Source organism: Phalacrocorax carbo, chromosome 17, assembly GCF_963921805.1.
Source record: "Phalacrocorax carbo chromosome 17, bPhaCar2.1, whole genome shotgun sequence".
NCBI lineage: Eukaryota > Metazoa > Chordata > Aves > Suliformes > Phalacrocoracidae > Phalacrocorax > Phalacrocorax carbo.
In genome coordinates this window covers 8,338,059-8,354,578 of record NC_087529.1, presented here as the reverse complement: position 1 = coordinate 8,354,578, position 16,520 = coordinate 8,338,059, and the positions used below count along the sequence as shown (strand labels likewise).

The 16,520-nt window shown below is 45.3% G+C and overlaps 1 protein-coding gene across 3 annotated transcripts in view; it reads right to left on the bottom strand.

Moving 5' to 3' along the window:
• The window catches only part of AP2B1 (adaptor related protein complex 2 subunit beta 1), an 80,640-nt gene that overhangs the window by 13,630 nt on the left and 50,490 nt on the right, over positions 1 to 16,520 (bottom strand). For 2 of the 3 annotated variants that reach the window (XM_064467974.1, XM_064467972.1), the window contains 4 exons: positions 13,855 to 13,896; positions 11,823 to 11,969; positions 10,388 to 10,533; positions 7,737 to 7,866 (listed from right to left, as the gene is read on the bottom strand). In XM_064467974.1, the coding sequence (XP_064324044.1) occupies positions 7,737 to 7,866; positions 10,388 to 10,533; positions 11,823 to 11,969; positions 13,855 to 13,896 (465 nt within the window). The remainder of the gene's footprint in view (positions 1 to 7,736; positions 7,867 to 10,387; positions 10,534 to 11,822; positions 11,970 to 13,854; positions 13,897 to 16,520) is intronic. The other variant, XM_064467975.1, reaches the window with a different exon arrangement.

The following is a 16,520-nucleotide window of genomic DNA, read 5'->3' as shown; positions in this document are numbered from 1 at the left end:
TGCACTGTCATAATATAGCACAGAAAAAGGTAGCTCTGGGCTTTATTGCTTTATTTCTATGCCTCTCATGCTTTCCTCGTATCATCCCAAATAGCAATAGCCTGTCATGGGAGTACAGTTCAGACGACACCTGCCATTGCTTGCAATGAAGAAAACTTAGCCTGTAAGAGAGACCTAGAATTGAGGTTGTGTGGGGAACCCTGAATTTCAGAGCTGTTTGAGCTCCTACTTCCTTTGATAAATCCCAGGAGTCCTCCAATTTGTCACCCAGCTGAAACACAAACCAGACGATGCTAAATGCTGAGCCAAAGAAATAAATTTGCTGCTACAAAGATTTATGCCAAGACAAACTCCATTCACATTAATAATTACATACATTAAGTGTTCCACTGAGAAAATCTATTGTCCCATAGCGGCAGGTTTAGAAAGACACCCCCAAATGTCAGTAAAAACAGCTGCGGATAGACAAGGGAGGGGAATAAACCAGGGAATTCAAACATAAGTCAGCTGATTAGACATGCAGGCAAGCCAGAGGACAAGTGGTAGGAGATCAAGCTCCCAAATGAACTCTTCTAACAATTGGGAAGAAATGCACTGAGCAGCACAAAGGTAGATGTGACAGCCTGTGGGGTTTCTATTTTCAGCCATCACTAAAAGGTAGCAGCTTATATTTAATTCCCACAGTGCAAACCAGCTTAAGAAGGGATTAGTTCAAAGCTCACTAAAACCATGCAAATGATGGTGCAACCTAGAAAAAAAGAAGGAAATGGTACTCTGTAATAGGGGGCTGTCACATGCTTCTATTGCCAGCGTCATACTCGGGAGTTGGGGGTGCCTAGCATTTCAGCTGGAGGCACCAAAGCCAGAGGAGCAAAAGCAGATTAGTGGATGGACCTAAGTGATGCACGTCTGCAAAATCTGGTTGAACAGACAGTGTGAGCAGCCAAAAATGTACCTCTGAATCTGGGAGGGCTGGGGAAAGGACAGCAGTGTAGCCATTCCAGATGCTACGCTTGGATGTAAGTCATGGAAATGAGCCAAAAGAGGGAAAATTTAGGCTAAACAGGAATACTTGATAGTAAGAATTACTAAGCAGCACAAAATTCTCCTGAGGAAGAGAGAAGCTCCAGTGCTTGGAGTACTTAAAATCAGCCTTGACAGTGCTCTCAATAAGAGGGACTGTAGCAAAACAACAAAGCATAGCAGGGACTACTCTGTGTGACCTAAGATCTTTCCCAACTCTGATTTAATGATTAATTGCCTTGCCTTAGAACAACAGCGATTACTTAGCTTTTGTAGCTAATTGTTGTTGCCATACAACAGCAGTTTCTTACAAGAGGGGCTGGAAAGCAGCGCCTTTTCTCCAGTCACGGTTCTAGAGGCACGCTCCAAATTAATATGCTAACCCTGTCCCCGCAGTTATAAGAATGCTATAAAAAGGTATCTGCTGACCTGCTTCTCAACTCTGCAGAAACATACTGAGTAAGCTGCTTTGGCTATACTCTGGAGATCTACCCAATTAAGATGCTCTGAAGTGCAATTTCTTCCCAGCAAAGAAAAAAGCAAGCCACATGCCAGCCTTCCTCCTGAACTGCATCACGGGGTTCAGTAATGACATCACGTGTCACCTTGCAAGTATCTGTAATGACGCAGAAGCCTGCTGTTACAAATAACTTTTGCGAACAGGAAAGGAAAAAGCTACAGTCTCCTTAAACCTATAGCAATAGGACAAGACTGGTAAGCTTTTCAAGAGTAGATTCCACCGTTCAACACCACAAACTTGCCCCGAACAGCCAGGCATGCGCTGTTAGTGCTACGGTCCCCAAGATCTGGTCCATGAAAAGGCACCTGCAGATACCTAGATGGGGAAACTCACACCAAGAAGAGGCTGAAGCTGTACCAGTTGATAACAGCTTTCCAAGGTTTTTTTTTTCAGCCTTTACACTGCCACACCAGGAGCATCCAATGCCATCTGACAGGCTACAAAAGCCACCACAGGCAGAAAGCAGATCCACAGCAGCGCCTGTGAGAAGCTGAGCAGCTAATAACAGCGACTTGTGAAAAAAATCCAGTGCTCCTCAGGTGGGAACATCAGCCTGAGACAATCAATGACATCTAAAGGGATATCAGTAGCTGAGAAGTCTCTCCAGGTTTGACATGCTTGAAAGACACCTCCACTTGCATTCAGTAAATCCTCCAGTCCAGACTATGCCTGTGGCTCTGCAGCTTTAACCTGCTGACCTGGACATGAACTATTACATCTTTAACAAGACCTTCAGCTTCAGACATTTGAGAGTTGAAACAGAAGCATTTTAAATAAAAATGGCTTTCCATCTATGACCTTTTTGAAAGGAGGAAAAAAAAATATTACTACCATGTGAATTTAGTCAAGCAGACTACAAAGCTTCGGAGGGATAAAAGTCAAAATGTGCCAGATTTTCATGTGATGCTTCACTACTGAAAAGGTGTGAGCCCACTAAAAATTGGCACAGGGTTCCCAATCACATCTTGTTCATGATCTGACTAGCAGAAGCAGCACCTCTAGCAATAACCCCTCGCAGCATGAGCGCCCTTCTGACATCCCTTCTTGCAGTGCAACCCTCTGATAGCCAACACGTGGTATTCGGGGGAAGAGACACCTCGTAAGAACAATGCTAAGTTATTTTCTTGAATAGTGTAGATTTCTGATGCTTTAAATCCCAGACTTGAGCATAAGAACCGACTTTCAAAGTCAAGTCTGAAAGCAACACAGATGCTTTCCATCAGCAGCAAGTACACAACATACCCACTTGGAATCCCATTAGCACCTACACTAAATTAAGGATTTACTTCAAGTTGGGTTTTGCTTTAGAGCCTGGTAACAGCCGAACTGTTAAGGAGAGAACTCTCCTCTGCAGAGTCTTTTTTACCTCTGCCAGCACAAGGTCATGGTTTATTCTGTGACAGTCTGCTGCTCTGGCTGTCAGATGCCCTCAGGGAGCACTAGCTACTTCACTTCATTTTGTTTGACAGGTAGGGTTCTCAGGATCCTACGGGCACTTGGCAGCCGCTGCCAGCCGGATGCTCTACCTACAGGCACAAGCCTCGAGCCCGGGCAGCGGAGTTGTGTGCAGACAGCGAGGCTGGGTGCTGCGCCCCTGGCTGCGGCTGTCATCTCCAGGCACGCCACTTACGTCAATGGTCAGGGAACAGCGAGTTACTGGGAGGGTTATGCTCCCATGTGCGCCTGGCTGTACTTGAAGTTCAAAATGTACATTTTATCAAATGTGCTGTACCATGTGGCAGACCTGCCCTTAACCAGCACGCCAACAGCTTTCCACAGCTGAGCTAGGAACCGGTCACAGATGCCAAGCTGTGATCTGAGTCCTTAACTCAGGCAGCTCCCAGGAGGGTTCTCTGCTAGAATAAGACCCTCACTAATAGATGCTGTTAAAAAAAATAACCTAGGCAACAGACCTGAGAAATCACCTTCTACATCTAGCCATGCAAGGCTGTTCTGTGGTGGCTGGTCCAGTAATTCTGACGCAGCTCACATGCAGGCAGATATGGTGCCCTTTATCAAGCAGGCTCTGAAGGGAGAACATCTGCTGGCTGGTCTTGCTGCTCACGTCGATTCTCAGCCTTGTTTTTATGGAGGGGTGAACGTGTGAAATCTGTTTCCAAGTACCAAGAGCTCTGCATTTGTGACCCGAGATATATTAACACTTCTGATGAACAAGAGCTCCAGTAGTTCTGCATTGCAAGCAAGACACTGAAGAGTGGAGGAGCGTAGGTGATGAGTTACAGCAGAACTGAGCATGAAAGGATAAGTATGATCTAGTGCATTAGCAAGACCGATGTTCTCTCAATGAAGCTGCACCTTCATCTGCCTTTATAGAAATGTTTTGCCAAACTCATTGGAAGAAACAGAAATGTTCTGCACCTCACGCTGCTTAGCAGCAAGGGAGAGGTCGGTGTTTCCAAGTGTCACTTTTCAGGAAGAAATGCAGCTGGCAGATCCTTCCCTTTCAATACTCGCCAGATCATTTTACAGGCGTTTTTGAAAACTGAAGCTATGCTTCTTTCAGTTGCACGCTCAGTAGCTGCAACAAACAGCCCTGGCAGTCGACAGCAGGTAATGCAAGACAGTGATTGTCAATTTTGAATGTGGATCCCAAGAGAATGGCAACGCTCCACACTCAGGCAGACTCGCTATTGCTCCGGGAGTCCCTGCAGCTTGTTTTTGATTGTATTGTCACCGGTAAGTGGTTACCATCTCACAGAGGAGATTACCATATTCGTGTCATGACATGCCAGGCCTGAGCTCAAACTCTTGAAGCAGGCTGGATCCACTTCACCTGTTTCCAGGGTTAGGGGAGCAATTCTCACGTATCCAAACAAAAAAAAAAATCTAGTATTCTGATTTCACAGCATTTCAAGCCCTTGAAAGGCCATTTATTAGGAAGAATGGGTCTTTCTAGCACAGAAGGGCTCTTAGCTCAGGCATTTTCTTATTCCAAATTTGACTTGAAGCCACAGAAGTGTCTGGAAAGATCATTCCCCACCACTGCAAATCCTTATTTCAGAACCTATTTTCCTCTTTGAGAGCTCAAGGTCTCACACGTGGTGGCAAAGATACCCCATCCACTCAAGCTCTTTTAGCAGATATGACTCTGACAGCCTACATGTCATCAGAGGGGTTTCACTGCTTTGACTGTGAAAAGGTAACTACAGGACCCAAACAAGCCACCTCCCTGGTTGGCAAACGAGCCATGGCTATCAAATACTTGTGAAGCTCAACGCAGCCTCTCACGCACCTTTGGCCAAGAGCCTGTGATGGCTTCGGAGTGCCGTGCTCTGCAGAGGCAGCTCTGCGCAGGGGAACCACAGCGCCCACGAGGGCCAGGTAGCCTCTGAAAAGCTGACAAGGCACTGCAAGACTGTCCCCCAGCAGAAGTTAGCAGCGCACAAGTACCTAAGTCAGATTTTCTTTAGCAACAGGCACACTCCAAAGACATCCTGACAGCAGCTTTTTAATCTTTAAGAAGTAAAAAAGATGAAGCAGAGAGCAGGGATTGGAGTCTGTTCAGCCCTACAGTGCCCAGTCTAACTTTGGCTTTATCCTTTGAATAAATCACTGCTTGACCGGGGGTTGAATCCGAGTCAACAGGTCAAGAAAATTATCATCACTACTTTGGGACGGGATGGAGAAGCCTGTTATTCATTACCACAAGATGCAAGGTGACTGGCAAACAGAAGGCTGCAGTTGGGAACTATAGTTATATTTTACTTAAGTAAGCCTCTGAAAATATTTTAGTCTTCCTCATCTTCCCGTAAAAATGGCTTTTTTGTTAACCTGTCAATATTTTCATTTCTTTCCATGATTACAAATGTTAAGATTAAACCAGCTGTATTGGGCAAACGATTAGAAACGGTAATAAAAAATAACCTGAACAAGACTTAATTCATTACTTCTGAAATAGTTGCCTCAGGAATGTACAACTGGTCTTTGAAGTTTCTAATTAACATGACAAAAAGTTGAAAGCTACCAGTTTGGTTACTTCAGGACCTATTTTTCTTATTACTAAAACAAAAAAACCCCACCAGCATAGATGAACACAAGGTCCTCAGGTTCAAACCAGCCCTGCATCTACTTCAATGTTCCCCAGCTCAGCAAAACCGCATTAAGCAAATTCAACTTGATGAGTGTTTTGGTTCTTCAATGAATACAGGAATATTTGTATTCTCTACTCCTATATTGTGCTATAAATTGCTCCCTAAGTAGGTCACCAAAACGATTTCTGAATGTTTCAAGACAGATAATTTCGACATGAACTCACAAAACAAAACCAGAGCCTTGGCTGTCAGGGCAATGACAGATCTCCATCAAACCCACTGCTGTCAAAAAAGTAAGGAGAGTGCTCTTTTTAACTTGGCATCTGCTATCATGATTCAACTCTTTGCAGAGAAATATACTATTACTCCATATGGCAGCTTCCCCAATTGTAAAAGGGCAGCCAACTTCTATGGCAATGAGAGAGCTAGCAAATTAGCAGCTAAGTCTGGCGCTAATGAATGCTCCGCTGTCTCAGTATAAGGTAGCTGGAGGTTTCCTCGCATGTTTTCTCTTTGCTTTGTTCTAGCAGAAGATGCTATACGAAACAAACTGTGTTCCGATTCCTTTAGAGATTTAATAACCCAAATACTTCAGTTCCTTCCTGATCAAAGGAAGCAGCTACTTGAGGACGCCTCATTGAGAGAGTCCCCAGTGTTACGGAGGCAGATCAGGACTGTCACCTCCGAGGGGCTTCCAAATTTGCTTCAGAGCAGGAGGTTGCTTTTACCAGAGCTGACCCAAACGCAGTGATGCAACCACATCCTTGTGACCTGGATGCAGAGGGAATCCAGCTTTTCCTAAACTGGAAGGGCCCTCTGTGGAAGACAGGCACATGTAATTCATTCACTGTCCACATGCTCCCCCATCGCATGACTGAGCTCAGAGCTGGAGTGTAGGACTGCTCGTTTGAGCGCCAGAGAAGCTATTTCAAGCTGTTTGCCCAAAGACTCATCAATAAGTCATAAGCCCCAGAATGGAAGTCAAAAGAAGGGAAAAAACAGTTGCTCAGGCAGAATAAATAGTAACTTTCATTGCATTCTCTTAATCTAAAAAGAGAATGAGCTGCTTTAAAATATTCCCTCTATGGGCTGCTACGCTACACGAACCCAACCTAGTTCTATCTCCTGGAGACTTGAGGAAAGTGAGACACGCTACAGTACAAGTTAACTGCACTTTTGGGATACTGGGTAAACCACCCTGGAGGACCCAGCTACACAGAACAGAGAGGGGTCACTCACCGAGCTGCGCTCCACAGGGTAGCTGCACATGGCAGCGATAGGGTAGAGCCTCCTTCCAGAGAGAACTCTGCCTGATGAGCACTTCAAGACCAACGCCCCTCAGGCATGCCACGACCGATGGAGACAGTCTCTGGTCCAAACCATAGGGGAATGTCTGCCCAGCGCTGTCGTGCCTTTATCAGATTGGCAGCTCGATCTGATAAAAAGCCTCTTCTAGGGAGTGCTGTTCCCGACACGCACCAACAGCCTCGTTAAAGAAACATTGGCTACTTACGTCACTTCTCCCCTGCCTTTCCTGGAACACATCATCTTTGCGTTGGATTAAGCTATCTGGGACAGGGGTGTGACAATGCCTTTGTAAAGCACCCTGGAAGTTGAGAGCTCTAGAGAAATATTAATCACTCAGCAATTGCCATCTTTCCTGCAATTCATTTAATTGTCTCAATTCTTGCTGACAGCTCTCGCTGCCTGCTCCACCACAGGCGTGCACTTTCTCTGTTCAGACCAGCTCCAGTTCATAAGCACAACCAAACCTCGAGCCGAGCTTACAGAAGAGTGTTACCGGAGCAAAGACCTTAATCTACACAGATGCAAGCAGTGGGTTTGAGGTGTTTGAAAAGGCAAACTTACAAAATTCAAGAAATGTCTGCTTCAGTCCTCCTGGAAGAGACTAGAAAAGGGAATAGGAAGTGTTGGCCAGACTCATGGCCCACATCCATGAAGTCAGCCTGCTTACCCTATACACACGGTTTTGTCTTAGAATCATTAAGGTTGGAAAAGACTTCTAGGATCATGAAGTCCAACCATCAACTTACTGGAGTCTTACCACATTGTGCTGAGCCAACCAAACCGGGCTGAGCACCTGCTGATTTCCCTGCTGCCCAGAACAAGACCATCGTTACCTGAAGGTTGTTCAGAGGCTCCATTTTCATGACTGGTCCCAGAGTGTTGAGGGGCAGGGAGACATCAATACTTTGGTTTGGCATCAGAGGCGTGTGAATGGCCAGTGGGGTGCTCGGGATGACCCCAAAGCTGGGCAAGAGAAAAACAGAGGTGATGAGAGCAACACTGCATTGCCCAACACCTGTTCCCTTTTTGCCCAGCGTGAGCTGGCTCATCTTCCCATTACTCCCAGTCTGCCCCTTCTGTTACTCCAGGGGAGGAACACAGCTCAAAACGTGCACCATGGCAAAGACTCAGGGCAGGACAGGGCACAGGAAGCTATCATGTTGGTCTCCCTGACAACATGCACTACCCTGCCCAGGGGACCAGCATCTGGGAACTCTTCCGTTACCTGCACGGCACTGGTCTACGTGCTGAGCAGCAGCCTGTCCAGTGAGAAGGGGCACCTGGACTCAGGCCTGCGGGCTCTCTCTTACAGAGCTGCAGAGCACTAGGAGTATGTCGCACACTGTGTGTCTGTTATATCATTGAGGGCCATGGAAGAAGGAAGTGGAGCCAACACAGAACAAATACATAGCCAAGGAGGAGTACATGGTTTGCAATAGAGCACTGCAGAACAAATGAATCAACGCAGCCAGCTGTCTGGTCCCGAATGACAGCGTCTGGCTTTGTTCCTTGGTTTGAGGCTTCTTCAGCTGGGGACGTATACCACCACAGCAAAGCAAATGTTTACTTGCCCCTTCAGTCCAAGAGGCATTCAATTCCACAGGCACCTCTACTTAATGTGGAGAAGAGGAAAAGCAGCTAACATGTAACGTGACACTTCTGTACTATGCACCAGCTTCTTTTGGAAAGCAGGTGGAAGTTCAGATGCATAAGATAGTTTTGGTGTCTACTTGTGACTGCATTTCTCTTTAGTGCAATTCACATTAGCTCAGAGGTGATAGAGCACTTAGAGAAACAGGGATGTATGGTGTGTATTTTTATTTTATGCACTAAAAACCTGATACTGTCTCTGTACAGAGTCAGCCACGTGTACTGGGTATGTCACTCTTTCAGAAACCAGCAGATGCCCCATTCTTTGTTCTCCATAGTTTTCAGCTCTAGGGAACTGAACTAAGCATATTCTCAGCAAGGACCTAGCCATGTGATTTGCCTTCTGCAGCCATTTCACCTTGGGGAACATAAGCTGTAGTGTTTTCCCTTAGACTCATAGGGAAAAGAAAGTTGCATTTTGCTACTAAGTGGCTGTGGTATTACAGCACGCTAGAGCCCTAGCTTTCTTTTATTTTTTTTTTTCAATGCTTTATCCCAAAACTGCAGTGAATGAGATCAGTAGCAGCTGGAGAGGGGAGAAAGCAATAGAAACTTCCCAGTCACAAGCCTTAATATTTAAAGCTAAAGAGCCAGCCCAGTGCAGCTCTTTCCAACGCACCAGCCACAGTGGAAAGTGGTGACAGGAGAACAGTATTTGTACAAGAGTAAATAATAGTAGATTGAATATGGAGCACATGCTGACACACTGCAAAAGGAGAAACTGCTGTTCTGCTGTACAGTATTTAAACTTCTTACATCCTTGAGAAGTACCATGTAGGTTTGGCCTAAACACAGCTTGATGCATGGGGGGAAAAAGCATATGCAAACCAGCTTTTTTTCAGGCCAATTTGCATGAAAAATTTGCATACAGCAGCTTAGCAAAACTCTCCAGAAAGTATAACAGTCCAGAGAGAACATTTAAGACTTACTTAGCATAACGTCTTTTGTAAGTAAATATTATTTGTCCCAAGAAATCCCAAATTTGCAAGGATAACAGTGATATTAAAGAGATGGTTTCAGTAGATCTTTAGTATAGAGAATCCTTTTCCAGTGAAAGGATATTAAGAATATGGGGAACATTTCAGTCACAAGATATTATTTACAGTCTTGATAAAAACTAGCCCATTCCTTACTCAAGATAACACACAGCAAACCACACGATAAGCTCTCTGAGAAGGGTATTTGTAGGAAGGCACTGTGGCTGTACTGCCATGTCATGACTTTTGGCTGAGATGAGTTTCTAAGAACAACCTGCATGCTCTATATTCAAGTGGCCGCTCCTTCTGACAGAATTGTTCTGCTGCCAATTACAGGGAAAACATATGCCATAGGCTCTTACCTTGCAACTTCTTCACTGACAAATAGCTTTATTAATGAGACCCATACTTCCAGACAGTCTGAGGGGCAGCACAGCAATTAAGTCAGAAGGTAGAGGCATTACAGATTGATACTTGGGAAGCTCAAATGCTTGCCTGTTTATGCTCTTGCTTTCCTCAGGGCACTCACTGGCTATAAAACTACTAACCTGCCTAACAACTCATGTGGCTGCTTTAAAACTCTGCAGAGATGAAATGGGGCAGATGCTGTTTCAGAGCTAGGAGAACAACAGGCCTGTCTGCTGCCTGTTTCCTCACAGATTTATCAGTCTGTATTTTCAACCCTTTCACATAACTGGGGTGTGATGGAGAATTCAGGCTGTATCATCCAGCTGTTTCCATGACTGCATTATATACCTACGTAAAAGTCCTCCCTATAGCTAGCACTGTAGACAGACTCCTTTCATAAGAGCACACAATCTTTTTAACATGGTGGACAAAGTGTATTGATTTCTCACCTGTTCTTATTGAACTGAATGGCAAAGTCGGTCATGTGCTGCAAAGCCTTATTGGTAAAGTTCATCTCCATGTAGATGTGTCCCTGTCTGTGACTGAACGTGCCCGAGATCTCCAATCCTTTAGCCTTCACTGCAGGCAACCAAACCTTGAACACAAGAGGTGTCATTCAGCATGAGAAATCTGGCCTGAAGATAACAAAAAAGCGCAGTTGTCCAAACAACGGGAAAGTCTTGAGTTTGGAAACCCAGCTACATTGGCATATTAAGCCCACAAACACGAAAGAAATGCTAGAGGGAAGATACAACATGGGGTGTGGAAAGGATCAAGCTCACCAATGAGAAATAAGCTTGCTGCTCCTAATCCATATTTGCTCACAGCACTCACATAAGAATTCAAATATATGATAACATTAGTGTACGCAAGAAACAGTGAAACCTCGTGTCCATCACACTAACGCGAGACTTACCAAATCTGCTGATGGAAAGGCTTCTCCAGGGATTTGTTGGGCTATTAGAGGCAGGACAATACTAAAGTTTGAACCAAATAAAATCACAGGGCTGATACTATTAGCTGTTTGGGTTCTGGATTCCCAAATCATCTTTGTGGGAAAAACCAAGACTCAAATTTGAGGCGTGCAAAATGAAGTACTTGGCTCAGAATTACTGGGTTCTTTTGTACTTGGTCTTATGCACGGTGTAATACTTGCAAGCAGCTAAGGACCAAAAGCTGTGAGTATGCTCTGCAGTTCCTTGAGATCCTAGATTTCATAGGATGACTTTAGTTTATTCATCCCTTGACTATTTAACAAGAGTGGTAATTTTTGTTTATTCCCTTTCGGGCAAGAAAAACTAACCCTTAGCTCCCTGTGGCTGGTCCACAGCCTGTTACCAGACCCATGTGCTGCATCTCAAGAACCCTTCAGACTAAGCATGTTTCAGTCAGTGCTGTGATCTGTCACTAACAGAGCATTTATCCGCATTACGCTGCAGCATGCTCATCTCAATCAAGTGATTTTGTCTTCACTGTCACGTTTGATTCCTCCAAATACTTGAATCTTCTATGAAAGTTGTAGCAAATTGTATCCTGCCCTCAGTTTCCTGGGGAAACTTGCTAAGAAATAGGTCTCCAGAAAAGCTGCTCTGACAAAATTGAAACTCTCACCTCTTATATAAGCCATTCTTTAGAGTAATACTCTTACAGGCAAAATGAGGGAACTGCTAAAAAAACAGAAGTCTGTAACTAACAACTGACGTGGTCTCCAACACACTGTTACTCTGCCTGAGAAAAACCCAGAACATCCCTAATGGGACTGAGTTGAATTAAGGTGCCCTGATAGCTCCAGAGCCCAGCAATAAAGGGGACAAGTGAGCAATCTTAGACTTCTGTAGCCTAAGGTAAGGCAACATGTTGAGGACGTTCTTTTTCCTTACGTACAGACTTCGGAGCCACATATCCTCCAGGAGCCATGCCTATACCAGATGAGAGCTCGAAGAGATCGTTGAGTCCACTGCTCACCACCGCTGGGGTGGGTGAAGGGGCAAAGGTGGCTGGCACGGAAGAGGGAATGTAGGTCTGCCCCACCTGGAGGAGTTAGAAAGAACAGGCGCCGCTTAACGTCACATACGAAGAACACTACTTATTTAATAAAGCATGAACTCAGGCAATATCTTAAATAATTTAAAGCCATTTGCAGCTTCCCCGTGAATTATCAATAGTGCTAAATAATGCATCTGAATTCCAAAGCTCTTGGCAACTAATCCCTACACTCGGCTGTCGCCTCAACCATGCAATAGCTTTCACGTATTTTTTTTTTATAGCTCCAGTTATCTGTTCCCACTGTAGAGCAACCCCTCTTCTCCATCCCACCTTCTCATAAAGACAATATGCTTTGTGGATCTACACCACATAAACCCAGGGAAAAGAAAAACTGCTTCAAATCTTCCCCCAACTCTGACAGTCTCCAGGAATCTGCAACATTTTGCACATCCAGAGATAGCAGGGGAGTCCTGACCGTATTGCATACTCCCACCCAAAGCTAGAGCTCTGCATTCTCAGCACCGTGGCCCAAAAGGTTCATTACGTGAAGCAGAACTAGTTGTCTCTGCCTGCCAGAGGACAACCTTTCTGCAAGAAGGGCAATCCTTCCCTCTCAGGACTTAAATGAGGGCACCAAACCTAGAATATTAACTTTTAGGTGCCCAGCTCCAGGTGGGACAGTCACACTCGAGTTAGACTCCCAAGTTCTCTTCTTTACTGTAAGCAAGATGAACTACATGCTTGAGAACAGGATTCACCAGTCAGCAGCCCAGAAACAGGCAGAATGACTAAGGCAGGCAATAGGAAATATTGATGACAGGTCTGGGTGTGAAGTCTCACTGCTGTTCTGTGTTCAGGAACCCACCTGAACAGGGTGTTTCAATCAACTCTTTGGCCAGGGAAGACTAGTGGTTTTATGGGACTACTTGGTGGATTTATGCTGGCCCAGGAAGGCAGAGGCCTGGCTTTGTAGGTATGATCTCTACAGAGTAAGTATCTCCCATGTCCTGGTGTGTACTGCCTGGGGGCTACAGGTATACTGTACCACCAGCTCTCCTCTGCCCTCATGCTGAAGTTAGAAAGGAATGCAAGATTCACAGGGAAAGGAGGAGAGAGAATGACTGCAGCCAGAACAAGGGTTTCTGAAAAGCCCTCACTCCAGAACTGAGATACACGGTCCTGGGAAGAGGGACTGGAGCTTTCTCCAGAAGACTGCTTTTGGCTGTGGGTTGGAGGCACACTCCCTCCTGCCCACCACGTCTCCAAGTCATCTTGCATTCTTTCCCCATGCTTTCCTGGAAGAAGCTAGTATGCATTTGAAGCCAAGGGTGCTTTGGAAGCAGCCTGAAAGTCTCCCATGTCCTGGCAAGTGCTCTAGGTGCTAGGACACTCACAAAGCACAGGCACAGAGAAGGAGGCCAGTGGCACGCAGAGTTCAGCACCAACCACATGTAGTAGGAAAGCTCAGAGCACTTGATCCTGATGTCCAGGAAAAATCTCGTGTGGCATTTGGGAGGAGAAAAGCACTGAGTGCAGACAAGCCCATGGTGACACTGGGTTAGGATTACAACAGAACGGGCTTTTTGAGTAGAGAGGTAAGCATCCTTGGCCTTTCAGCTGCCAAAGCAGCTGTGCAAGGACTGGGGTACTGCCAGTGTTAACGCTGGTGCTCAAACTAAAAGCTCTGAGAAAGAAGAGCTAAGCAGATAGAGTCAACAGCTCTGGCCCTGGCAGCTCTTAGGAAAGCCCAGGTGACAGCTGGACTCAAAGCAACATAGGAGGGGACCTGTGTGTTTCAGCTGCAGTTGTCCATTTTCAAGCATCTTCAGGGATTTAAGCATCTTCCAGCACATAATGGGTGAGGCTGTATTTAAAAACCCAGAGCTCTGAGCAGCTTTTTAAATTGGGGAAAAAATGGAATGGCACTTACTGCCGGGCTTCCTCCAATGCCCCCGCCAAGGTCACTGCCAAGCTGAAAGAGAGAATGAGAGAGAGGAGAGAAAGACCGAGTTCATTTAAGCCAAGTGTCAGATAGCCGGAGCAGAGCTCAGTTGACTGCGCTTCTGCGAGCACGTCTCACCCGCTTGCTGCGCACAGGACAGACAGAAACGCAATGATGGGAAAGCACAGGGAACAGAGGGGCTTTTTTGCTGTTGCGTGTGAGCAGAGCTATTCGGAGAGCTACCCCACACACCTACTGCGGACAGGAGCGTTTTGCAGGTTAATAAGAAAACCTCATCTCCTCTTGCTCCTGTCATCTGTACCATAAACTCTGCACAATTCTTCATGTTTCATGCATCAGTGCTTTCCCTTCAACCCACCATGCTGGCTGCCAGCAGTCCTGAGCAGCTCCATAAAACCCAGTGGGGTAACTGTGAAATGGAATAAAAATAAAACTGACAGGAAGCTTGCTTTCTGAAAGCTTTAGTTTTCTAGGGAACAGGTACGAACTACAGGAAAACACAATACATCTTGGCTACATTCCTCTGACATGCAGCTCTTTTCAATAACCAGGAAGAAAGAGAATGGGATGTGTGCTGGCTATTACAACAGCTCAGATAGGTGGGTTTTGTCTTCCCTTTGAAGATGTCCCTCCCTTAGAGATGACAAAACCAGTTTAATGATCTAATGGGCCACTCAAATAGTAAAGAGCCCTTACAGCGTGCTAGGGTATTTCAGTAATGATCTTTGCCAAGCTACACAGCTACAGTTTGAAGTGACCGAAATAGCCATGGTATACCACCTTCACAACCTTCCATAGACACTAAATCCTCCCTGAAGCCCCTTTGTCAAACCATCCTGCAGCCCACCTAGGAACTGTCCTACCATGAACTCCCTTTACAAAGCACCCAGACCACTTTCTCTGTGATAAAGTGCCTTTTTTTTTTTTCTTTTCTTTTTTTGAAATATCGACACCATTCTACATGCTTGAGAGAATTCCGTGATCAGGACAGACTCCAAAGCTGGCTAGAAGTGCTCTTTGTGAGTACATCGTCACTCCTGTGAATATTTATACAGCATTTGACAGATGACTGATAGCCGGGAGGAAACAAGCACAGATCTGCAGCCGTTATTCACTACAGACACATCTCTAGGCTTATCTGTGTCCCAGGCCTTTGTTCAGAAGACCAGGGTAGTTTGCCTAGTGCAGGATTTTTATGTGTCACATTCAGACAAGGATCGTCCCCACCAATGCGCATGGAGGATGAAGCAAGTGTAATGGTGAGGTAGGAGCCAGCCCCATGAGGAAAAGGCTGGACCGGCAGACCAGAACAGCAGAGTTTGCCTCGTAGATGGCATTGCTCTTCCATTTCATCATGGTTTGGGGGGGGTGGGGGTGGTGTTTTTGCTTTAAAAGACCATTTGACAAACTGGGTTGACAAAGGCTCTAGGTAAGTTATTCAAACATATGCTGATGTGATAAGATATCAAAAAACCCACACCATATAGCTAAAGCAGAAGCTTCCAGGAGCGCATATGCTTAAAGCGAAAAAGGCTCCAAGCCTTTGCCTCTCACAGAAGACCTGGAAATTCAACTTTGTTCTGGTCCCCGCTAGCCTGCTCTCTGGGAGATCTCATGGCAATTGTATTTTACACTGGTCAAGAGGTTCCATAAAGCTTCATACTCCTCTCCCTCAGAGCACAGATAAAAAGGATAAAATGCCTTAGAAACAGCAGCAAAGTTGCAAGAGAGTGACTTACTAGATGATAACTAGCCTCCCAAAAACCTAAAATTTGACAAATCCCTGCGCTGTTCTGGATCCCCCTTCTATCCCCTGCCATCTCTCCCTCCCCTAGCACCCACAGGAGCCACCTGATGCAATATTAGCTACCATAAGTAGGTGTTAGAGGAGTACAAATCACACACAATTTGCCTTTTGTTAAGAAGCCTTAAGAGCTTTTTTCCCTGTGTGAGCCTCAGTTTATCCCTACTTAAAGTCATGGCAGAAATTTATAGGATGTCCCTCATCATCTGCAACAGTCACCTCTTCATACAGCAACCCATCCTCTTGCTGCCTACGGCAGGGCAGTGCACAAGTCCAGTTTTTCTTAGCTTACTTAAGAGAGAACAGATAGCGAGCGATTCCGAAGTCAAAAGAAGGATCAGTCACAGACCAAAGGGAGCCAGCCAGAGGATGAAAATCCAATTAATATTGAGCTTATAAAATAGGACTTATTACACTGTCAGCTCTCCCCCACTGAAACAGCCTGGCAGAGGAGAGGTTTGTTATACAGACTGCTTTTTAAGCCAAGCCATGTTTTAGATTAATGTATCAGATCATTTACAACTTGTTACTGGCTCACTGAGGAGTAATAAATGCAACTGTTACACCTCATCCCTATTCATAGCCTTGCAGGCAGATGAACTTCACACTTTATACTGACAGGAAGTGAAGTCCAGAGGAAAAGAGGAAAAGGTAAAGAATCCAGTTCATTTTGATATTGTATGCACAGAGGATTTCCGGTACTGTTGTCTGAAGCAGAAGAAAGAATGATTTATCAAGCAGCAAGCATTTTACAAAGGGTATTATGGAAATGACTGAATAATTCTGCATAATCAAGCCAGATGTTAACTATTCTACCATTTCCTACTAC